Genomic DNA, 23281 nt, shown 5'->3' with positions numbered 1-23281 from the left:
CGCCCTGGGTTTGGCTGAGAAGCCTCAGCCTCTTCTCAGGAGCTGCGGTCCGGGGTGGGGGAGGGAGGGCTAATTCGTGTCAGATGGAGGTTCGCTGGGGGGGCCGTGTGCTTCCTCGCTGCCTGGCTTTTGTTCCCTGCATCTGACTCCTGAGTGTGGAGTGAACTGGAGGTAGCAGACGCGTCCCTTCGGGCCTACAGGCGTCGAACTTTTCCTGGGACTCCCAGACGCAGCGACGCAGGAGGCACCCCTACCAGGCACCACCGCCGGAAAGTCGCCGCCCCCTGCCGCCCCTTGCCTGGCCCGGCTGGGCTCTCCGCAGGCGCCGGGAGTGACCATGCGGCTGCGCGCCCTGACCCGGGGGCCTCCTGGAGGATGCGCGCGCGGGGCCCGAGCGCGCCGGCAGCGGCGCCAAGTGAGTGGGCGCGGGGCGCTTGGAGTGGGGATTGCGGGGGCGGGGGGCGGTCTCCTGGCGCTCAGAGGAGCTCTTTCGGACTGGTGCGCGTGTCCCCGGTGCGCTCAAACCCTTGGCTGTGCGCTCTTGTGCAAGTCTGTGCGTGTGCCAGTGTGTCCTTGTGTGTGCCCGCGCGTGTGTGTGCACGGGGGGGCACGTGGAGAGAAGGGGGGGCTCGCCTGGTGGGCGGCGGGCGCCCTGGTGAGCGGCTGACAGGGCTAACTTTCTAACCCAGCTGCCTCTTGAACACGCCGCCCCGGGCTCCAGGCTCGGCGAGGAAGGGGGGCTCTGGCCACTCCGCGGGCGCCCCTGGCAGCCGGGTCTCAGCGAAGGAAAGGCGCCGGGCCCTGTGCAGATGCTGCGGTGTGCAGGCTTGTCGCAGGAGTGCAGGCTCACCGGGCACACTCAGTCTCCTGGCCCCTGGGACAAACCGCCTCCCCCCAGACAACACCCTCCCAGGCTTAACTTAAACCCAACAGAGGCGGGAGGGGCTCCCCACCAGGTTCCGCAGCCCTTTCTTTGAGTCCAGTACTTAGGCCTCTCCCACGTCCATTTTCCAGGGAACCTCTGTGAGGTTCTGAGGGGTGAGGGGCGTCAGGGTGCCAGCTGCTCTTCCTCGCTGCGTTCTGGTTTTCAGGTTAACAGCCAGGTGCTGTTGCCCGGAAGCTGGGGACAAAGCATGTCCCTATGCTCTGGGTCCTGTGGCCGCCAGGAGTGGACACATCCACAGGCAGGACCACCCCACAGGTTTGGGGTCCGCTCTGCCCTTGTGGGACGGTTTGGGGGCCTTGATCTTCAGAGTCAAGCTGGTCTGTATTTTGCTCAGTGTCTGCCCCCCTGGAATGCTCCTGCCGGTCTCCCAGGTACCTGAACGCACGCCCGGTCCTCCTTCCTGAGAGGGGGACACAGCCCGGGTTGTGTGACACAGCCTTTGCAGGGTGACGGGTCGGTGGGGAGGCGGCAGCGCGGGGGTCCTTGGTGCCGTGTCTGCACAGCAGCGGGGGCCTGTTCTGCACTCACATCGAGCACTTCCCTGCTCAAATTGGCAGAGATTTTTCTTTAAAAAAAAAAAAACAAACTCACAGTGGAGACCAGCACTCCTCGCTGCACACCCCCCAGGGAGTCCTTGCGGCCCCAGCAGACTAGCTCTCTCCCCCGAAGCTGTCTGCTCCGAACAATTAAATGCCATTTAGATTCCTGAACGGGGCCTGCCAAAGGCTCCGCTGAGGCAGCCTCCCCTCCCCCTCGCTTATGGGCGCCACCTCTGCGGAGAAATGAAAGCAGATCTCAGGTGAGAACAAAGGCGGTCTAATCCGGTCCGCTCCTCTCCCCGCGGAGACGCTCTGTGCGGAAGCCGGGAGCAGATGCTGCGAGGCTGTCCGCGGTGGCTCCTGGGCACCCAGCCCCCGAAGCGGTCCGGCCCCCACAGCAGCCCGCAGCTTCCTCCCTCGCCTCCCAGCTGGGGCCCGCCGGCAGGGGGAACACAGCCTCTTTCTCCCCGTGGGGAAGGGAAGTGTTCGTGAGGAACAAAAGGTCACAGTGTCCTGCCTTGGCCCACAGACTGTGGCCGATTCATTCGGTCAACAAATATTAATTGAGGCCCACAGCTCCCTGTCCGCAGGCGCCGGGCGGAGCCTCAGAGGACAGAGGCACAAGGACCTGCTGTCCTGGGAGGTGGCAGTGCAGACCGGAGAGGCAGCCTGTACCCCAGTGACCGGCTCTGAGGGGCGTGTGTGCCTGCCAGGGGGTCAGGACAGACAGGGGCTGCATCTGCCAGATGCCAGAGCCCCTCCTGTGTGCGGCCACACCCCTCATCCCTGGGCCGTGTGGCCTTGGTCTTGCATGTGACCACCCCACTGGGGTGGGGGGCGAGGACCACGGTTACGGCTCAGGAGGGCACAGGCGCCTGGCCTGCTCAGCGTGCGTGCTCCTGCAGAAACCAGAAACGTGTGGAAAGACTCCCGCAGCGTGTCTGTAGGAGAGACCTTTTTGCTTTTACAGTCCGCTGCCCGGTGGTGGTGCTCGGTCCCGGCTGCCCGTTAGACTCCCGGGGTAGGGGGCTGAGCTTTGAAAAAGTTCCTTTCTGCCCCCACCCCCACCCCCACCCCACCGAGTCTATTTTCGTTTGTCTGGGGTGCGGCGTAGGTGGGGCTGTTCTAAAATCTCCGCTCCGGTGATTCCCACAGGCTGCCAGTGTCCACAGCTGGAACCCGCTTTGTCATCTGGTCCCTCACCCTGGCTCTGCGAGTCGGCAGGAGGGGAGGGTGCCTCTGTGGGCACAGCTGTGCTGCCGGTGGCTGAAGCTTCTCGTGGCTGGTGCTGGACGCCTTCCCTCATTTGCCCGGAACAAGGTCCACCAAGACACCGGGAGATGCCAGTTTAGTGACGGGACACGAGGAGCTCGTGCTCAGGAAGGCCCTGGGGGTGGCGGGCCAGCGGAGAGCTGGAACCGCGGCCGGGGGACAGGTGTGGCCGGTGCGGGCAGGAAGGCTGCAGTGGCTGAAGCTTTCGAGTGTGTTAAGAATCTCTGACTTCATTTTCGTTTTTGGAAGACGTTTTTGCTGGGTACGTAATTCCAGATTGGCAGAGATTCTCTTAGTACTTGATACCAATCCGCTGGCTTCTCACTGCTTTTTGCTTTTTTCGTTTTTAGTGGAGCAACCTGCTGTTTTGCTGACGGTTTGTTCATGGATGCAATGTGTCTCTTTCGCTCTCGCTGGGTAATTTCATGGTTTTTCTCCTTGTCGCTGGTTTTGAGCACTTTAATTGTTTGTGTCTTGGTGTAGTTGTTACGTTTCTGGTCTTGGGATTTGTCGAGTTTCTTGGATCTGTGGGTTGATGGTTTGGAAAAGTTTCAGCCACTTTTTCTGCAGATGTTGTTCCCCCGCCCCTACTTTTTCCAAGACTCTAATTTGGCACGTGTGAGGCCTCTTACAGTTGTCCCACCGAGCCTGTCTGTCTGTTCGGCTGCCTCCCCTTTCTGCGCCTTACGTTAGGAAGTGTCTGCCGTGATGTGCTCAAGGCCGCCCGTCTGTCTTCGGCAGGGTCCGGTCTGCCAGCAGCCCCACCCGGGTACTGTCGCCGCCGACAGTTACACATTTTCCACTGATGTCTGATTCGGATGGTTTTGTGCCGTCGAGGTCCCTGTTTGCCTTTTGAGCGTTCGGAATACAATTATAACGCCCCTTTAACATCCCCTCTGCTCCTTCTGCCAGCTCGGGGGTCGTTTTCTACCCACTGGGCCTCATCCTGGGCGGTGTTTGCCTGCTGATTTGCAGGCCTGGCAATTCTTGATGGGACACCAGGCTCGGGGTGTTTTACCTCGCTGCGCACTGCGCGTTTTTAAATTCCTGCGGGTGCTCTTGCTCTGTGCTAGAACGCGGCTCAGTCACTCGGAGGTGGTCTGATGCTTTGCTTACTGATTGCAGGCTGGAGGTCGCTCTCCCCCTCAGTTAGGGCAGGGTCCTTCCGTCCAGGCAACGCTGCATGAAACCTCGGGTCTGGCTGTGGGAACCGGCACTGCTGCCTGCTCTGCAGGGCTCTGAGCTCGGTGTGGCCCGCTCACACACGTGTGTGCACACACATGCACAGACGCACATGTGTGTGCTTGTCAGTCCTCGGCGGCGTGCTCCAGAGGGACTTCACGGAGACCTTCCGTCCTCAGTTCGGCGCTCGTTGCCCGACGCTCTGTCTGCTGAGTCCTCGCTGTCCCGTTCTGCCGGCACTTTGCGCTCCTCCTCGGCCCAGGCCGGTGCTGGCTCCTGCTGCCCGCCCTGCGTCCTGGACATGCTCTCCATGCAGGGATCTGGGGCAGTCGTCACGCTCACCTCATTTTTTCTGCCCCAGAGGAACTGGATAGAATGGTTTGCCTGCTGGTGAACATCCTAGAAATAGCACCGTTCCCTCTGCTGACGTGTCTGGCTTCTTTCACGCAGCACCATGCCGCGTCTGGCGCTCGCCCGTGGTGCCATGTGTACTGGTGTGTACCGGCGTGTACCGACGTGTATCTGCATCTACCGGCATGTATCCGTGTGTATCCACGTGTATCGGCGTGTATCCATGTGTATGTCGGAGCAGTGTCCATTGCATGCACGTGCCGTGGGGGCTTTGCCCAGGCTTCTCGGGACGGGTGTGTGGGTTACTTTCTGTTAGGAGCCCTTCCACGTCAGGTGGCTGTGGCCACTCTCCCGCAAGTCTTTCGGGGACATTTGCATGTATTTTTTCTGGTGTCTGGAGGAGTGGAATTGTTGAGTCAGGGGGTTGGGGTAGATTTAAAACTATTTACGAGAAATTGCTGAACAGTTTTCCAAAGTAGTTGCACTATTTGTTTCGTGTTCTTTTTTTATATTTATATATTTTTAGAAATAACCAAAAAAATTCTCCTTATTCTCCCCCCAACCTCTCTGCTGCCCCGCTAGCTGTCACTGTGCTCTCCATCTGTGAGTCTGTCCCGTTCTCCCTGTGAGTTCGGTGTGTTCACTAAGCTCTTGCTAGCCGTTCCCCTTCCCAGGAAACTACAATTGTTCTGGTGGTGAGTGATGGCCTCAGAGAATCCACGTGGATGCCCGTTACTGGTGGAACACACTGTCCCGCGTCAGGAAATGGGGACAGTGATTGGCATTCGGACTCCAAAGCAAATTGAATTTGTCTAAGATCAGCTCACAGCTGTGGCCCTGAGTCTATACGCACGAATTCAGTGGGTGGTGAGACTCATTTTCTCCCAGTGACGGATTTGATGTCATCCCAGGCTGGAGGAGGAAGCCCGTATCTGACCCCGCTGGCCTCGGGACTGCCTCTCCTTCTCTGGAGAGCCGTCAGCTCCAAGCAGCTGGGGGCGGGGAAGTCAGTGACTTAGCTGTGTCTGCACAGAACTGTGCTGTTTGTTCACTGTTTTTTCCAGGAGAAGAAGCGTGATGACTCTGGGAGCGCACGCGGATTACTTTGTCGTGGGAGTGGGTGGTTGTGAGCCTCTGGTCTGGAAGCTAAAACACGATCCCATGAGCAATGTTGGTTCGGGCACGGCTGCTCACACATCTTACACGGGGTCTGCAAGCTGGGCGCGTGTGCACTGTCGCCAGGGGCCCCGGCGTCCCGGCTGCTGGCAGGGCGTCCGAGGCCCCTTGGGGACCCCCGCATTGGTAGACCCCTCGTTCCCTCTTTGCCTGGGACAGCTCCAGTTCCAGCCCCTTCACAAGTCTGCTAGATTTATTGTCCCCTGACAGGGGGAAGGAAAAGCACATGAGCGAGGCCTTGAGGAGCTGACCATTTCTTCCTTTGCCTTTTCAGCCAGAAGAGTCGGCGGTGAGTCTGCACAGTTTTAAGAGCAAGGCCTTCAAAAAGGCCAAAGTCTGTGGGGTCTGCAGACAAATCATTGACAGGCAAGGGCTTTCGTGCCGAGGTGAGTCCGTGTTTTTATTCTCTTGCCGATTCAACCAAAGCAGGACGAGCAACAAACACAAAACAAAAATGAAAACCTTTTGGGGGTTTCCAAAAGTTAAACCCCGGAATTCCCCTTCTTAGCCTGCTCGCCCCCCACCCTCCCCCGGCCCCCCGGACCGTGTTTACCCAGACTGGTGCTCAGGAGGAAATCTCCCCGCGGGGGCGGGGGTGGGGTGGGACAGCAGGACTTGTCCTCCCGCCGAGCTGTGGTCTCAGTAGCTCAGCTGACTCATCTTCACCTTCTGGTCTTTTACCAAAGTTTACAGATGAGATGCTTCTGCCCTTCAGTGTCAGGGTTCAGTGAGTTACGGCCCCGTCAGCCTTTGCCAGCCCTTTTCCCGTCACTGGGCAGAGCCACCAGCCTCGCTAGGCACCAGGTGGTCCTTGGGACTCGCTGGTTTCTGCACATTTTTATGCACATTGACGTATGGGTGAGACGGACAGGTGAGAAGGACGCCTCGTCTCCCTGAACCCCGGAATCGAGGCTGGGGGGCGTGGGTCTGCGTCACGGAGCAGAGGAGGGTTGGGGGACGGGTCGTAGAGGACACTTGGGGCTGTTGTGTGGCATCTTACTGGTGGGTTTGGGATTTCCCACCTAGGACATCTGCAGGGTCTGTGGTGTTGGGACGGCCTCGCAAATCCTGGCGCACCCCCAGCAGACGTGCCAGCGGCTGCTTCGGGTCGGGCGGCTGTTGGGGGGGGGGTTGGGTGAGTAGTACTGTCAGACTCCCGTGGGGCGAGAATGCGACCCCAGGGCCTCTCGGGGCCTCTGTCCGAGGTAAAGGGCCTGAGAGCCCCCAGCTGCTGCCTCCTGGGGGCCTGGGAGAAGTCCCCTCCCTACCTGAACTCCCAGATGTCTCTGTACTGGAATCCATGCTCCTTGGGGCCTTCACCTGCTTCTCGGAGAGTGTGGGACCGTCTTACTTTTCCCCGGGGGCTCTCCCTCACCGGGAATTGTCACCCTGTGCTCAGAAAGGTCACCCATGGGCGTCCTGGACCGGCCCATGGCCTCTGCCAGCGAGCGCGCTCAGCAGGAATCAGCCATGAGCTTCAGGGAAGCGCATGCCTCTGCCCGGCCACAAAGGGTGGACCTGGGGCCCGGCAGGGACAGTGTACGCGTGTCCTCCAGGCTGCAGGGCTCACAGCAGAACTCGGCCTTACGTGGGGACACAGGAGCTGGGAGGGGTGAACACAGAACGTTGTGTATCGGCCAGTGTGCACGTGTGCAAAGGTGAGCGTGAGGCAAGAGCCTCTGCTGGACATGCACGCGACCCCGGGGCTGGCAGCCGGCGCACGGGGGCCACTCACCCCGCCGGGGAGCCAAACCAGCGCTCTCGGACTGGGCTGGCACACGGAAGGTGGTCTGGTGTGTCCGCAGCAGAACCAGGATGAGCCAGCTCCCGATCTCTCTGCTTCCCGTGCTGCCTCCGGCCCTGCAGCCTTCACGGCTGAGCGTGGGGCGCCGTGCAGGGCGGGCATCGCGGTGCTACACTGTGGCCCAGCTTCCCCACACAGGTAGGAGTGTGTCCCTGCGCGAGCTCTCCATCCAGGGAGGTGTCCCTCCCATGGGGAGCTCTCCGCCCGGGGGGGATGTCCCGCCCGTGGGGCTGTCACAGGCTACCACACTCGGAGGGACACAGATGGAGGCCACGGCGGACCGGCAGGCGGGTGCGAGTGTGTGATTCAGCACCCTCTGCAACCCCAGGGCGAGGTGGCCTTTAGAGCCCACAGGCCGCGAAGGGAACAAGGTGGCCAGGCAGTGACTGTGCCATCGGACAGTCTGCCTCTGCACGGGCACCGGGTCCCCTTGTGTCCCATGAAGCCAGGTCCTGAGGACACAGGCGGGTGAGGCAGACTCGCGAGTGTCACGGGCAGAGCAGCCGTGATGCCCAGGGCCCGTCTCTTGCTTGGTAAATATGTGCAGAGTGTTGAGTAAAGCTCTGACTGCCTGTGGGACGGGCCTGGATTCCCCGGGCTCCCGGAGACGCACGAAGAATAGTAGTTCCAGGGCAACGTGGAAAAATGTCGGCCGCGTCAGCGCCAGACTCTGGGCGCTGCCGCCGCCTCCGTGGGTACCGGGATTCTTCCCCGTGACCGCGGAGCCCCTGTTGGAGGAGGGAGCCTCCGTGGGGGGGCTGGCTGCGTAGCCATGGGGTGGGGGGCGGGGAAGCAAGCCCTAACAGGAGGAGCCAGGGCCTTCCCAACAACTCCACCCTCTCTCTCCCTTGATGCTGCTGAGCTCTTCATTAAAAAAAAAAAATTTATATCCTCATTGAGGATATTTTTTTTCATTATTTTTTTGCTGGGGGAGAGAAACATCAGTCATTTGTCTTCTCCCACATGCCCCATTCAACCTGCAGCCTGGGCAGGTGCCCCGACCGGGAATTGAACCCGTGACCTTTCAGTCCACAGGCCGATGCTCGGCTGAGCTCCGCCGGCCAGGGCTCAGCTCTCCATTTTTGCAAGGTGGTGGATAAAAGTGGCCTCTCCCTTAATCCCCGTTTTCACCCTTCCGGTCGTCCTGCAAGTCGAGCATCCGAAAAGGTGTAGAAAAGACGCCTCAAGTGTTCATTTAGGGAACTAGCCTTTCAGATCCTTGCGCATTTACAATATCCGAGTTTTCCTTTTTGGTTTTGAAGAACTCATTGTGTTAGAAATACTAAGCTTTCGATCTGCAATGTTAGGCAGAACCGGTGCCAATTTTTGAGGGATCCGACCTACAGAAACGTCAGCTCAGACGTTGCGAACGCGCCGGCAGGTGCTGGTCCAGCTCCGTCTGTGGCGGGTGTGCGCGGTGGAAGTTCAGGGCGCGGCTTGCTCGGACCTGCCCACTGTTTCATTTGGCTTCCGTGTCGTTTCCCTTTCAAGGGCGCCCTCCCTTGTCCGTGGACATCGAGGTGCTGCACACCGTCCTGTCCCAACGCTCATTTCTGCGTTTCCCGTGCTGGGCCAGTGTCAGGGCTGATCTCCTCGGGAATTCATGTTATTTCCGTGACTCTTCCTGGGTGCGCCGGTTTTCCCGGCCTGCCTTCCCGTGCGGCCCGTCCTTTCTTAGGTGCGCTGCCGAGGTCTCGCGTGTGACCGGCCTGTCACTCGTGCCTGCCTTCACAGTTTGTCTTGTATTGTACATACTTTTATGTCTTTTCCCCTTGCCTGTTATAATCACCGCCATGTTAGTTTTTAGAACAGGTGGTTTCTCCTAGCTGCCCAGTGTTTTATTTGTGGCTATAGTACTTTTTTTATTGCTTGGGTAACTTCCGGTTTTCCTGGTAGACAGGAATCGGTGAAGCGGCTTGTTGGAGGAGCCGCCCCCCGGGAGGGAGGGGAGCAGTGCTGTGCATGTCATTCTGCGACGTGTGACCTGGCAGCGGGGCTGCATCGTGCTGTCGGCCCCTGCATTGTCTGCCCCCCAGCATTGCGTGAGCAGGCTCTGCAGAGAGACAGGGCCGCTGGGGTGCCCACGGAGAAGGAGACACGTTACTCAGACGCGCGCACCGGCCATTATGGGGGCTGAGAAGCCCCACCATCTGTAGCTGGCAAGCCGGAGGCCCGGAGAGCCCCTGCGTAGTTCCAGCCCAAGTCCCAACGCAGGAGGAGACCCGTGTTCCAGCCTGGACTCGGGCAGGCAGGGAGAAGAGCCTTTTCTTCCCTGACCCTGTACAGTATCCGGGCCCAGGCTGGGTCGGGGGAAGCCTGCGGCCATCGGGGCGGGGGGACAGCTGCTCCCCCCGTCCCATGTTTAAATGTTTAAATGTTCCTCTGTGTGCGGTGGCGGCGGTGACTTGGTCGCAGTGAGTACTTCCCGACGTGCCCTGTCAAACCGCCACGCCGCACGCGGTGACTGCTAACTGCGTCGTGTTGCCGGTCGGTCGTACCTCAGGGGGAAGAAGCGCCGCCCAGTGCAGGCTGGTGTCGGCTTTGGGAAGAGGAGGGGGTAGAGTCACCGTGGACATCTTGTCCTTCTGGGCCTGCGCGGTTTGGAGGTGCGGTTTTGGGGGGAGTTCTGGTGCGCTTTGCCCTCCCCTCTTCCTGGGGCCCCGCTGTGTGGAGGGGCGGTCGGGGCGGTGGCCCTTCCTGTGCCCGGAGAGGACGGGGCTGGCCGCTCTTCGTCTGCATCGCCAGCCTGGTGTGAAGGCCTTCGCTCCAGCCGCAAACTCTTGACTAGGCTCTGTCATCACCTTTGCGTTACAAGGTATAGAGTCCATCGTCCCACAGACCTCAGAGGCACAGACAGTTCGGAAAGTAGCTCCCGTGAAGAAAACACCCCGGGCATTTCCCACCTGCGACTTGGGAATGGAGGGTCACTGGCCCTTTCCCCAGGGACCTGTGTGAGGCCAGCATTGCCGTGCCCAGCTCCTCGGGAGGAGAGGGGAGGGGCGTGAAAAGCTTGGGCCCCAGACAACAGCTGACCAGATTTGGGGGGCACATTTTGAGCTGTGAGGCCCTGTTCTCCCAGGAGCCCGCACGCTTCCCGTCCTGGCAAAGCAGGTGCCTTGAACGGTCCCCTTGTGGCATCGCAATAACCTTGGGGCTGGAGCAGACCCAGAGAGGTCCCTGGCGCTGCCCAGGGCAGCCCAGCTGTAGAGGGCCGGGAACCCCCTGCTCACGTGGCCCCCCTCGGGGGTGGGGGTGTCAGTCAGCGTCAGCCCGGCTGCAGCCTCGGGGGGCGGGCCTGTGAGGTCACGGCAGTTCCGCCTGGAAATCTGCATTGTCAGGCTTCCAGCCTGACTCCTGCCGCTCTGGGTTCACCGGCGGCCCCGGGAAGGGTCCCGCAGGAACTTAGCTGCGGATCCAGGCCCACAGTCGGTCCTCAGCTGTCCCCCGGAAGCGGCAGGAGGGTGAGGCAACTTCAGGCCTCATTCTTTGGGGCGTTTTCAAGCTTCTCCTCTTCCTTCTGGGAGAAGCCGTGATTTCCAGACAAACGTTCGTGCGTCTTGCAGCTCAGGGTTCCTGCCTCTGTGCTTCAGGGCTCTGGTCCGGCCGCCTGCACCCCCGGGACGGTCCCCACGGGCCATCTGGACACAGCTGCCCGCACAGTGGCAGCGGGTCCCTGCACACGCGTCCCCGCACGCTGCGAGCTCCGGTGCTGCCTCAGAGGCGGGAGCCTCCCCCGACCTGGCTTTCCGAGTGTTGACAGGCCGGGGAAACGGAGCGGGTCTTGCTGCCCCGACTGCCGAGCTCACGCGCTCTCTCTCTTCTCTTCCAGACTGCAAGTACTCCTGCCACAGGCGATGTGAAGCCAAGGTAAGCGACCGCTCCCCGGACCCTCCTCCGTTTGCCCTCCCGCAGGACACGCCTGGGAGGGGCCCCTCGGGACTGCGGCCCCCGGAGGGAACTCCAGGAAGGGCTGGAGTTCCTTCTGCTCAGGGCTTTCTGAGAGGGTGTGGGCGTTTCATCTCCAGAATGAGCTGGAGAGCTGCGGAGTTCATGTTCTGAGTTATAAGACAATACCGTTCGAGTCTGGTTTCCTACGGGACCTGCTCGTTTGGTCCTGGCCACATCATGGCCCTTCCTCTGTAACCCGCTGTCCCTTTTGTGGTGATGCCGACACTCTGCCTTTCAGGGCACAAGGGGGTAGGGACAGGTACCAGGTCGACCCCTGGCCCTGAGGAGTTGGCTGGCTTCTTTTTGGGTAGTGGGTCATAGGTGGTTTGGGCTCTCAGGCTGTCACGGAAGTTGGGGGCCCTGAATTGGGGTAGTTGTCTTGCTTTTGCGTGTTCCCTGGAGGGTTAAGTTGCCGGTGGCCGCCAGGAAGCCCCGGAGGCCTGGTGTGCTTGGGTAGTTTAGGGGTCTGATTCATCGGGAAATGAGGTGGCCTGGGGATGGCGTACGGGAAGCTGCTGGCACCCCTGGGTGGGGCCCCGGTCTTCTGCACGATCACCGTGTTTGAACATTGTCCAGGCACGATGTTCCCTGCAGGGCGCCTGCCTTTGTGGGGGCCCATCTGCTGTCCCACAGGCTCCCCTGTGCTGGGGGCCCAGGGGGTGGGGTGGAGTGTTGGGGGTGTGCCACCGCGGTGGACCGAGTGGGCCTGCCCTTCCGGAGAATTCCCGCTGGTCCTCGGCTGAGTGGGGGGACCTGCGCAGGAGGCAGCTTCACGGCACCGTGAGCTGGCTTCACGGGGGCACCCTGCAGGCGAGGACCGGGGGCCTGATTTCCCCCCCTCCCCACCACGCACACGCACACACATATGTCACACGCACAGACATGCGATGTGCCCGTGTGCAGGCACCGATGCACTCCCACGCTCACAGACACGCACAGCGCACAGCCCCGTCGTGTGCACACACCCAGAGTTAGAGGAACTCTGAGCAGGTCCAGCCTGTACTTTCTTCAGGGAAGAGATTAAATGACTTGTGTTAAACTTTTCACCACGGAGAACTGGGGACACGTGTGGAGTAGCGAGCAGTGCGAACCCCCGCTGTCCTGTTACCCAGCCCCCCACCCGCAGCCCCTCCTGTCCTCTTCCAAACTCCTTGTCCCTGGCGGCCTCTTCTGCGATGTCACGTGATTTGCGATTTCGGCCGTTGCAAGCATGGGCGTCTGTGGCGGGCTTAGGGCACTTCTGCTGTCCCTGGCGGCCTCGTGTGGGAAGGCTGGCCCTCTGGGCAGGAGGTTCCGGCTCGCACACACTCGTGGGCGGGACCGCCTTCCGGCCAGCCTGGTCCAGGCCGGCTGTGCCCACAAGGACATCCGCTGCTGTGTGCTCTGCACTGGCCCGAGTCCTGGGTGGGAGCAGAGGTCCCCGTGTGCGGCGGGGTGTGGCGTAAATGCCCCCTTGGGGGAGGCTTCAGCTTTCAGAGAGGGCTCTCCCCACTTTCTTGTTGGCATTTGGACGAAACCTGCCTCTGAGGGTCTCCTCTGTGGCCTTTTCCCGCACAGCCTGTGACTCATCACCACGGGGAGTGGGGGCCGCAAGGGAGCCACCCCGGTGGTGCTGCCTTCCCTGTCACTCCTGCACTTGTGTGGAGCGCACACACCAGTGCATGTGTGTGTGTGCGCGCATGTGTCACGTGTGTTTGTGAGTGTGCATGACAGTGTGCCGTGTGAGTGTACATGGCATCACACGTTTGTGGGTGTGCAGTGTGTGTTAGCATGCGGATGTGCATCCCAGTGCCTATGGGCGTGCATCGGTGTGGTGTGATGTGTGTGCAAGTGCACGTGTGGGTGTGATGTGTGTGCAGGTGTGTGCACTGTTGTGTGTGCGTGCCAGGTGTGGGGGGGGGCGTGCACACCTGTGACGGCACTGGGGTCCTGGCCACCCTGACCTGTGGCTACAGGCCTGACCACGCTGCTGTCGGAGGCCCAGCCAGCCACTGAGGGGTTGCGTTCTTGGGCTCCGAGACGTTTCGGAGGTCCGAGCTGTCGCTGAGAGTGGCGCTCCTGGCTGCAGAAGCCGGCGGTTCGCTGAGCGGCAGATGAGCTTTTACTGTCACCGAATCGCAGTCGGGAGACGTGACCCTGTGCGTGTTTCTCGGCAATGCAGCTTTGGGTGGCCAGGGAGAGTGCCACCAGCTGTAACAGAGACCCTATTCCGGAACCCTGTCGCTGCCGCTGGGGGACGGAGGGCCGCAAACCCTCGGCTGCCCCTGGAGACCGGTGTGGGTGCAGCTGAGACGCTGCCACACGGCTGGGTCCATGGTCAGTGCCTCCCTGAGCGCCAACGGGCCAGATTTCTCGGAGACGGTGAAGCCCTGGCCTCGCGTCGGACGCGGTCCAGGCCCTGCCTCCCTGGGCTGGTGCTGCCTTGGGTCCTCTCTGTGATGGTCCCCAGGCCTGGTGGGAACATCGAAGGAAAGGGTGAACCAGCTAGCTCCTCAGAGCACGCTAGCGTCTGGTGACATGCTTTTGTCACTGCCCTCTGGGCAGCAGCCACCGTCGGAGGCGCCTGACCAGGCCCGGGGGGATGCCGTCTGGGGAGCAGCCATCGGGGAGAGAGCCTTCCTGCAGAGACCGGGCTGCCCGTGGCTGGGGGCCGGGCGCGAGACCAGTCTGTGGGCTGGATGCTAGAGTGTGGGCCAAGGTCACCACGCTCTTGCTGGCCCCCAGGCAGCATGTCTCCTCGGTGAGGCTGTGCTGTTGGGGGGTCCAGAGGCAGAGATCTGGGAGTACCCCAACACGGGCTGGTCTGCGGCAAGTTCAGCACCGGGAGCCGCAGTTTCTTCAGGTGTGAGGTGGGTGAGCAGCACTTCCCGCCATCCACCTGTAGATGGCATGCTTTTAGCTCCTCTTTGTGGGGATCTTCCTTATTTTGGTTTAGGGAAGTCTGATAATTTGTGTGCAGTTGCTGGAAGCTCGGGGTCCCAGACTCTGTCCCCACAGGCAGGACAACCTCAGCCGAAGCCCAGGTGGTTTGGGGTGACGTGAGGTCCTGGCCCAGGGCTGGCAGGCGGCACCCACTAGGAGTAGCCACAGTCAGCCCGACTCTTGAGGGACGACCCCGCACGTGCTCAGGGCCACAGCCCCCAGAGGCCGTGCTCCTCTCGCCACCGTCCCAGGTGACAGGCTGCTGGGACTCAAGGGAGTCACCCCAAACCGAGGGCAGAACCGGAGGAAGTGCAGCGCTCCCACCCGGCCCCTCCCAGCACCGGCGCCCCAAACTGCAGGTGTGCTCGTTACGCTTTCTCTGTAACGAGAAGGGGGGTGTGCTGAGCGAGGCAGGCCTCTACGTGGATGGGGGGGCATTCCGATCGCCTGTGCGGGGGGCCTTCCAGTGAGAGCTGCCGGCGCTGTGACGTGCACGCAGAGCCGAGCTGCGGTCTCACCCCAGGACGTCCCCTTCACAGTGGGAGGGGACTCGGTCAGGCGGTGAGAGGCGCGTCTTGCTCCTGCAGAACGAGCCTCAGCCCTGGGGGCCCCTGAGCATGGAGGACACACTCAGCCACATGCACACTCATAACTCCACTCCTGCCGACTCACACACGCTGCCGGACATGCCCACACACACCCACACTGGCACCCGCACCCCCACTCCCGGCTCGGTCACCCTGGGCTGCGGGCCTCCTCTGCCCCGTCCCATCCCGCTCGCCTGTGCACCTGCGGCCCCGGGGACCGGTTGCTGGCAGCGGCGGCTGCAGGTGCCACGTCGGCAGGTGCCGTGGGTGCGGCCTGTTTGTTTGTGCTCGTCCTTGGCAACCGTGACGGCCCCGTGCGTGCGGAGCCTCCACAAGGCCATAAAGCGGCTCTGGCCCAGGCCTGTCGGCCTCGGGGGCCTTCCTGCTCCCCAGCGGGTGCAGCTCTGCCTGCCTGCCTCGGCCCCGTTGTGACCTCTCCTCAACCCTCTCCCCGGGGGCTCCTTCTGCTGAGAGAGGAGCCACTCCCCCCAGGGGAGGCACATGGAGTTTGGACCCAGCGGAGTCCCCTGTCCTTCCTGGACCTGCCTGTGCGGCGGCCCCCGCAGGCTGCGCTCTCTAGTTGGGATGAGAGCCCGGGTGAAGGACCCGCAGACACGGCGCTGGGCCCTGCTGTGACATCAGCTCTGTGAGTGTGCCCTGTGGGGGCAGGGGCCTGGCTGTCTCTGCGTGTGCACACCGACCTTCCTCACAGAGCAGGGAGGGTGCTCGGCGAGGGATCCCGCCCGACCCAGGGCCGGGTGCGCTGGGCTCTGTGGCAGCCTGCGTGTCGGGCCGTGGCCGGCGGTGTCCCCTGCCCACGGTGTGGCTGAGTGCTGGTCTACAGCTCCGTGGGGAGAGGGGGGGCGCCTGTAGAGCCCCAGAGTCCTGCTGGGGAGGAAGGCCGAGCTGGCCTGGACATGCCCCAGGGCATTTCCTCTTGTCCACTGAACACAGCGGGGGCCATAGCCCTGTGAATCTGGGGGCAGAGCCGGCTGGAGCGGGGAGAAAGCAGTCAGCAGCTGCGAACCTGGCCTGACCCCACCGCTGCCCCCGGGGGTCACCGAGTGTCTCCACGATCTGGAGGTGCCGCTCCAGGGGAGAGGGGCAGTGGGCCACAGTCAGAGGGGCAGGTGTCCGGCCATGGCAGAGGGCCCGGGCCTGTGTGGGTGCCAGCTTGGGTGCAGGGTGTCAGCAGAAGCCGTGTACTCCACCCCTCGGGTCAGCCGGAGGCACACTGAGAGCCAGGACCTACAGCCGGGGGTCCCGGTGCCTGGCCACCCGCATTCCTGACGGGACGACCCAGTAACGACAGGCGTGCGTCCTGGCCCTCCTCACAGACCCATTGCACTGCGGTCAGCCGCCCCCTCTCTCTGGGGGGGCGGAAACAGGACGCGCCAGCCTAGCTCCACGTGGTCTCCCTCCTGGGACCAGGCCGCTGTGTCCCCTTGCTGCCATCGGTGAGGTGTCACAGCTCTTGGTGTGAGCCCTGCTATCTCTTGGCCGGCAGGTGTCTTGTCCCCCGGACCGTCCCCTTACTCTGGCGTGGCTCTCGTGCGTTTTCAGGGCAAATTGGCTCTAACGGGAGGTCTCTCCTCTGATGTCAGCGTCTGTGTCTCAGCACAGCGCACGTGCAGACCGACGCGGGGGCTGCGGTCAGGTCCGGGGACACAGAGGCAGAGTGGCCGAGCTGGGGACGCAGTGCCGTGCCCCAGGTCCCTCTCCCTCAGGCAGGCCGCAGTCCTGCAGCTCCTGGTGGGGACCGCCCCTCCCAAGCATGTGTAGGTCTTGTTTATCACTGCGAGGGACGGGCTGCCTGGCCAGGGAGGTGCGCAGTGGATGCGGGGGGCCAAATGGCCCGGCTGGCACGAGGTTGGCTGATGGGGCGGGGATGTGGCCAGCTCCATGTGATGTGTTGGGGGCCCCACAGAGCACGCTGGTTCTCTGGGGGACACCGTGGGCCAGGACGCAGAGGCAGTGCCTCTGCCCCCCATGTGGCCGCAGGGGGACATGGGGCGCTGGGGGGGGGTGCCTGGCTCTGACTGCACCCTCCTGGTCCTGGCACCTCACAGGGCTTCCGTTTGCTCTCAGCAAGCGTGTGCCCCAGACAATGAGTTAGAAAGTAACCATACGCTTGACTTTAGGGAAACTGAGCAGCTCGCCGAAGCCTCTCTCAGACACGGTTGCCGATACGTTGTTACTAGCCGCCATCCTGTTTGCTTCAGGGTTAGGCGCGTTCTCTGTGTTTGCAGGAGTGCACGGCGATGTTTGTCCCCCGCTGCAGCGTAACACAGAGTTTTCCTCGGCCCCGAGCACCCTGCGTGCAGCTCACTGTTTGCCCGTCCTCCCCTCTGCTCCCCGGTCACCACTGGCCTTGGCTGCCTCTGCTCTGTCTTTCCCGCAGAGCCGCAGAGCGGGACTCACAGGGACTGTAGGCCGTGCACACTGGCTTCTCTGTCGAGCGTGCATTTGAGGCTCCTCGGTGTCTGTGCCTGGCGTGGCCGCGCATTTCTCTCTGGGGCCGAGCGAGACCGTGGGGCAGGGGCTCTGACTCCTCCCACGTTTCTCGCCAGTGCATCATACATTTCGTGACCCCCCGCCCCCGGGCACAGGTGGCCGGGGGGCGCAGCACAGGGGCTGCAGCCAATCTCAGCGCCCCACTAACCACGGGTCCCTGTCCACTGCCAACTCCCTCTGCTTCCAAAGCCGTCTGCTTTCTCAACCCGTTTTCTCTGTTCTGTGCGCTCGTCCACGTCCCACTTCACTCACTGCCCTTGTGGATCTGAGGACACGCAGACGAGGACCCACAAGCCGTGAAGCAGGCGGAGAGCGAGAGCGGCTGCTGCGTGGGTGTCAGCGGGGGGGTCGGGCCCCGCAGAGACTGCCCCTGCCCCAGACGGGCATGAGTCAGAGTCCTGGAGCAGTAATAACAGGTCCCAGACGAGTGAGTGACCGTGTGTCATCTTCCTTGAGGAACTTAGTAAAATAAGCAGGGAGTTATAAATAGTCACCACGGCCGTGCTGCCGCCCACTGCAGCCGGCAAGGACAGCTAGTCAGGCCCTGGGGCTTTCCCGCGCCGGGCTCCGCTCGTCGCAGGGGTCTCTGAGGATGTGAGGACTCTGGGCTGCAGGTGTCCGGGAGGAGAGCGGGGGGGCTGAGTCCTGCCGGCCCCTCACTGCCAGCAGCCCTTCCTCCTCAGGGACAGCCAGGCGTCCCTGTGGGTGGCGAGCCTGCCCAGTGCCCTGGGCGCCCCTTGTTTCTGTGACCTCGGCTCTGAGGTGGAGGAGCCGAGGTCCTGCGTGATGCAAGCCCGAGGTCCCACGGCAGGTCAGGGCCTCCGGGCGCACTGGGAGCTGGGTCTTCCTCTCTGTCGCCTTGGTCCACCTGGTGCATGTGAGTGTGTCTCCTGGGCTTTGAGGGCAGCGGCAGCGCCCGGGGGACAGCTTCCCACCACCCCTGCCCGTGTGACGCGGCCTCGCTGAGATGCTGCGCCCAGTTCCACGTGTGGACGTGGCCCTGGAGGTGGCGGTCCGTGTTGTCGAGGACGGGGGGCCTGGGTGTGTCTGGGAGGCATGGGCAGCCTGGGGTCCCGGGCAGAGCACCCCACTCTGCACACCGCGCGGGGGGCAGGGCTTGCCTGGGCCCTACCGCCAAAGCTGGGTCCGTGGTTCTTGGGAACTGAGGGTGTGAAGTTCTCTGTGGGAGCGGCGGCCATCTCCCTGGGACGGGGTGGGGGCCGCATGGTCTCATTAAACGGCCCAAAAGGATGGGGCCTTGACACAGTGTACACCTTGCCTCCCTTGGTGGTAGGACTGGGCGGCCAGAACGTGGTCAGCATCGGCCTTGGCGTGGGGGGCCTCGCTCCGTCGTGATGTCCCACCGAGGGCCCTGTCCCCGTCCGAGCCCCGATTCTAGTCACGGGTGCTCACGGGCCCCTGACCGCCTGCCCTGCCACGTGCACGCAATGTGGGAACCGCCTTCGGGGTCGCTGCCCTTCAGGGACTCAGCTGCCTGAGCCCGAGCCTCCTTCTCTGTGAGGCGAGAGGCCAGGCGTCCACACATTGGTGACAAGAGTGGGGGAAGTGCCTGTTAGGACACCGCCTGGCTTCGCAGCAGGAGGCCCGACGGGTGCACCTTTCCCTTGGACTGACGTCGGGAACGGCACTTTTTGTTTGGCTCGGCGGCTTTCTAAGTGGAAATGTCGCCTGAATGTCATGGGCCGTCTGGGTGTTTCTTTGCCTCCTGGAGAGGACGGTCGAGCCTTGTTTTAGGGACGGTCTGGTGGCTGGGAGGGCACTGGATGGCTCCGTGCACTGCGGGGACGGCCCAACGCTGATCGCCGTCTTGTCCAGTTGCAGTGGGAGTGACTCACTGTGGGTTGCCCTTCCCTGCCCCTCCCGAGTGGGGGGAGCCCAGGTGTGCCCGCCACCTCCCCCAGGGTGTCTGTCGGGCATCTCCCCGCACCCCAAAGTGGACGTGGCTCCACGCCGTCGGCCCTGGCTGTGCTGCACACAGAACCCACGGTCTGGTGGGGGTCCTCCCTGCCGTCCTGCGCCCCGTCTCTGGCGGCCTGCTCTTCTCTGCAGTGGCTGCGGCTCCCTCCCCGGCTCCCTGGCTGCTCTGCTGAGTGTGGCTCTCCCCCAGACCCCGGGGTGGGGTGCTGCCTGCAGGCTGGCTGCTGCAGGAGGGAGCGGTCAGATGGATGTGGGCAGCCTGGCCGCCTCGTCCCCTGCACTCCGTGTCCCATCCTTCCCCGCCCCCAGGAAGGACCGCCTCTGTCTCCCGGAGCTGTGGCTCCATGCTGTCACTCCTTGGGGCAGGACATGCAGAAGTCTTCCTCTCCTGGCCCTGCCTCAGCCGAGAACCTTCCGGCACCCTGGGCCCAGCAGTTTGGACAATGGCACGACACCCACACTCCACACGTGACCTGGGGACTCAGAGGTGCGGGTGGGTGGGTCCCAGCCAGGCCACCCGAGACCCAACCTCTGTTTCTTCCTTTGCCACCCCCACGGAGCACCTGTCCCACCTAGGACGCTTGGTTGGATGTCTGCCACCAGCTGAGAGGGGAGGAGCCCAGGGCTGAGAGACAAGGTGACGCCCCAGGGTCAGCGGCGCCGGGCGCTCGGCTGTGGAGAGCATGCGGCTCTGTGGCTGCTGCTTCTCAGGCTCCTTCTGCCGCATTTTTAAGTCAGGGTCCCCTGTGCAGGACAGGTCCTCATGTTCCGTCCCTGGAGCTCGAGAGGACACCAGCGGGCATGCCGCACCCCATGGTCAGACCCTGGGAGGGTGTTTCTGGGCCTTGGTGCCTCGTTTAGCACGAGAACATCTTCGTGAGGTGACGTCGGGGCTGTGAGTGGGAGGACCTCCCCCACGGCGGTGCTGCTCCCAGGGAGCAAACGACCTGGGGAATGGACTTCGGGTGTCCCTGGGCCACCGCACCCCGGCCCCAGGGCTGCCTGAGCTATACACTGTCCCCCTGTCTGCCCTGCTCCCTTCACTTCCCTCTGCCTTCTCGTTTATCCGTGGTCGGGGGGCTCATCTGCTTCCCAGGCTCGGAGCAGGCGGCCTGCGCCCTTGCCCACCTGAGGCTGTGGGTGGCAGTGGGTTTGGAGTGCGTCTGTCCCTCCAGCAACTCCGGGTCCTGCCCTCTGCCTGGATGCTGCTCTGCTCCATCCTGCTCAGGGGACATCTCCCCGGCAGGGACACCCCTGCTCTGCAGAATGCTGTGAGCCCTCTGACCGGTGCCAGAGAGCCCGCATCTCTGCTCTTGAACTCCTGCACCGTGGGCCCTCCTGAATTCCCGGGGCAGCGCCGTCTGCCGGCACCTCATAACACCTGGGCGACAGGACACTCGAGGGACAGCAGCCCTGGGCCCTTGGCCATGTGCCAATTGCTGCTTCCGTCTGTTGTGGTGGCTCCAGCATGGGGTGCGGGGCCTCAGTGACGCACAGACCGAAGTGCCCCATGAGGGGCCCTGGCAAAGGCCTGGGGCGCACCGCCTGCATCTCGTCCGCCTGCGTCTCGTCCGCCCACCGGGACACATGCAGGCCGGCTCCGAGCTCCCTTGTCGCTGGAGGCCCCTACTCTGTGAGGACGGAGGAGACGGCCGGTGGGAAGCTGTGCTGGGGAGTCCCGCAGGGTCGCCCCGCCGGGACATGCCGAACCGCAGCCATGCTCTGGGGGCCGGGGGCTGTTGCTGAGGGAATTGGACCCCACACCCTCAGTGCCGCTGCGCTGGGGCCTGTGGCTTCCTGTGGCTGCCACATGGGCGCCACACTTAGACAAGACAGCCGGGGGCTCACCGCCAGTTTGGGTCCCACTCACACGGCTCTGTGGGACGCGGTCTGTGGGTGGCTGAGCCGAGCGTCACCATGCTCTTTAGAGGTAAGGGCGGGGGTCCGGTTCCTTATGGCAGCCACACGTGTGTTCCAGCCCTTTCTGCAGATTGACATGTATGTGCACCACATGTGTGTCTCACACAGACAAGATGGACGTGACCGTGGTCACACGCGTGGGCTGCAGTCAGGTCAGGCCCCTCGTGGCTGCCGTGAGGCTGGGTGAAGCAGCAGGTGGCAGCTCCCTGCGCCGTGGTGCACGGAGGAAACGTGTGGCCCGGAAAGCCTCGCCGTCCTCTCGCGGTCTGGAGGGAGGGAACCGGTCTGGTCAGGCCCAGAGCACGCATGTGCTCGTGGGGGCCCTCGTTCCCCCCACCCCCGTCTGGAGACCCGGCGGACACCGAGAAGCCGCCAGATGGAGCCGGTGGCTGGCAGGCAGCCCTGGGTGGGAGGCTGGGCCTGTTTAGGACGCAGTGGTCGGACCGAGGCCCGAGGCGCTGGGGTGTTTGTTTTTCTGCCTTATCTCAGCCTTTCATGTGCCGTCCGAGAGCTCTGGCCCTGACCTGTGCGCCAGTGGAGACCCGTTCCCAGGCGCAGGTGGGGCTCTCGCCGGGTCGCTGTCGAGCCCACCTGTGTGAACACCCACACGGCCAGCGCTCCCGCGAGGCTCAGGTGGCCTGGGTCCAGGGCGTACCTGGGAGTGGCCAGCCGGGCGGAGGCGCCGTGTCTGAGAAGTTCGCTGTTTCGGAGTCGCCTCCGTCCTTGAAGGAGGCCCTGTCCCCGCCTTCCAGTGGCCATGTGTGGGAGTGGGCAGGGCGGTGCCGCGCAGCCTGGGACGCAGGTGCGAGCCCTCACCTGGCAGTGGCGTGCGCACGTGGCCGTTTCCCCCGGCGTTGTGGTTTCTCGGCCTGGAGGAGAGGCTGTCTAAGAACGGCTTCTGAAACTTGAGTCAGAGCTTCCTGAACTCGTGCGGCTTCGCTGCTGCTGTTTAGTTACAGCGAGGACAGTGGTGGTTTCCGGGCAAGGTGGCACCGGGTCTCAGGTTACTCCGCCATGGCCGGATCATCCAAGCCGGGTTCTGCTGGCTGCCCCTTGGTGTTTGTGCACGTGTCTGGGGGTGTGTGTGTGTGCGCGCGCGCATGCACGGTGTGGGTACATGTACGCACCGTGTGTGCGTGCATGCCCAGGACCCCACGGAGCACCCCTGCTTTAGCGGGACACGTGGGGGGCTGGGGAGGGGGGTTGGGGGGGCGAGCATGCTGAGGTGCAGGAGGCAGGGACACGCCAAAGGTCCCACCGCTGGAAAGGAGGGCAGGTGGTAGGCCAGGGCTGTGGGGCCAGAGGGTGTCTGCTCAGGGGTGGCCTCAGGCCCTCACCCCCAGCCAATGCGTCTGCGTGGGCACCCACGCCGGCCGGTTCAGGGGTGTCCTGGGTGTCTCGACATGGGGGAAGAGTGAGGCGTTTAGCTGAGGGTGAGGAGAGATGTGGCCGGGGTTCCTGTTCCCGGGGCTCCCCCGCACTGTGGTCCAGTCCCCAGCAGCCCCTTGAGGGCAGCTCGGAGCAGGCTGCTGTCCTGGGCAGGGGTGCTGGGGCTCGTTGCTCAGCCCCACTTCTCAGTGACCCGGGTGCTGTCCTTTTGTCCGTTCTCGGGGTCCTGTGTGAGGTCAGGGGTCCCAGTTAAGCTGCAGGGCCTGCGGGGCGGCAATGTGAAGCACCCATCCTGAAGGAGCCCAGGTGAGTGCGCCCCGCCCCCCACATCCCCTTCGAGGTCGTCTGGCCCGTGCAGCTTTCTCTTGAATGGAGCCCAAGAAGTCCGGAGGGAGAAGGGCAGGTGTCCGGCTGCTTCCTTAGAATCATAGTTGGCTTTTCAGACAAAAACCCGAAATGGTGCTTGTGGAGAAGGGACGTAGACGTGGGCGCTGGTCTGGAGCCTCTCTCCTCACCAGCCCAGCAGATGCCTCAGACCACGTGCTGGGTCGGGTCTCTGACCGCACGGGGCAGGGGACACTGCTCTTGGAAACCGTGTAGAGGAGACTTGGGTGTGTACTGGCGTGTGGGTGGGCGGGGTAAGGGGGTCTCCAGCACCCAGAACCCCCGAGGGAGTCCCTACAGAGCCCTCCGTGCTGACTGGCGGGCCCTGGACTGGCGTGAAGTCAGGGACCCCCTTCCCATCCTTCTAGGGACAGGCAGGACCCAGGCCGGACCCCGGTCAGAGCCCAGG

At 63.2% G+C, this 23281-nt stretch overlaps 1 protein-coding gene across 5 annotated transcripts in view; it reads left to right on the top strand.

Moving 5' to 3' along the window:
- Positions 1-23281, top strand: part of TNS3 (tensin 3) — a 106434-nt gene that overhangs the window by 19997 nt on the left and 63156 nt on the right. The window contains exons 1-3 of one of the 5 annotated variants that reach the window (XM_053926991.2): positions 2834-3019; positions 5741-5852; positions 11100-11137. Coding sequence is in view for 1 of the 5 variants with exons in the window: in XM_053926989.2 (XP_053782964.2) it covers positions 6307-6337; positions 11100-11137 (69 nt within the window). In the remaining 4 variants the exon portion in view is untranslated. Of the gene's footprint in view, positions 1-2833; positions 3020-5740; positions 5853-6160; positions 6338-11099; positions 11138-15045; positions 15374-23281 lie in introns of those variants that run through there. The other 4 variants (XM_053926990.2, XM_053926989.2, XM_053926993.2 and 1 more) reach the window with 4 other exon arrangements.

Source organism: Desmodus rotundus, chromosome 6 (assembly GCF_022682495.2).
Source record: "Desmodus rotundus isolate HL8 chromosome 6, HLdesRot8A.1, whole genome shotgun sequence".
Lineage (NCBI taxonomy): Eukaryota > Metazoa > Chordata > Mammalia > Chiroptera > Phyllostomidae > Desmodus > Desmodus rotundus.
Note: the sequence above shows the minus strand (reverse complement) of the source record. Positions and strands in the feature narration are given on the sequence as shown.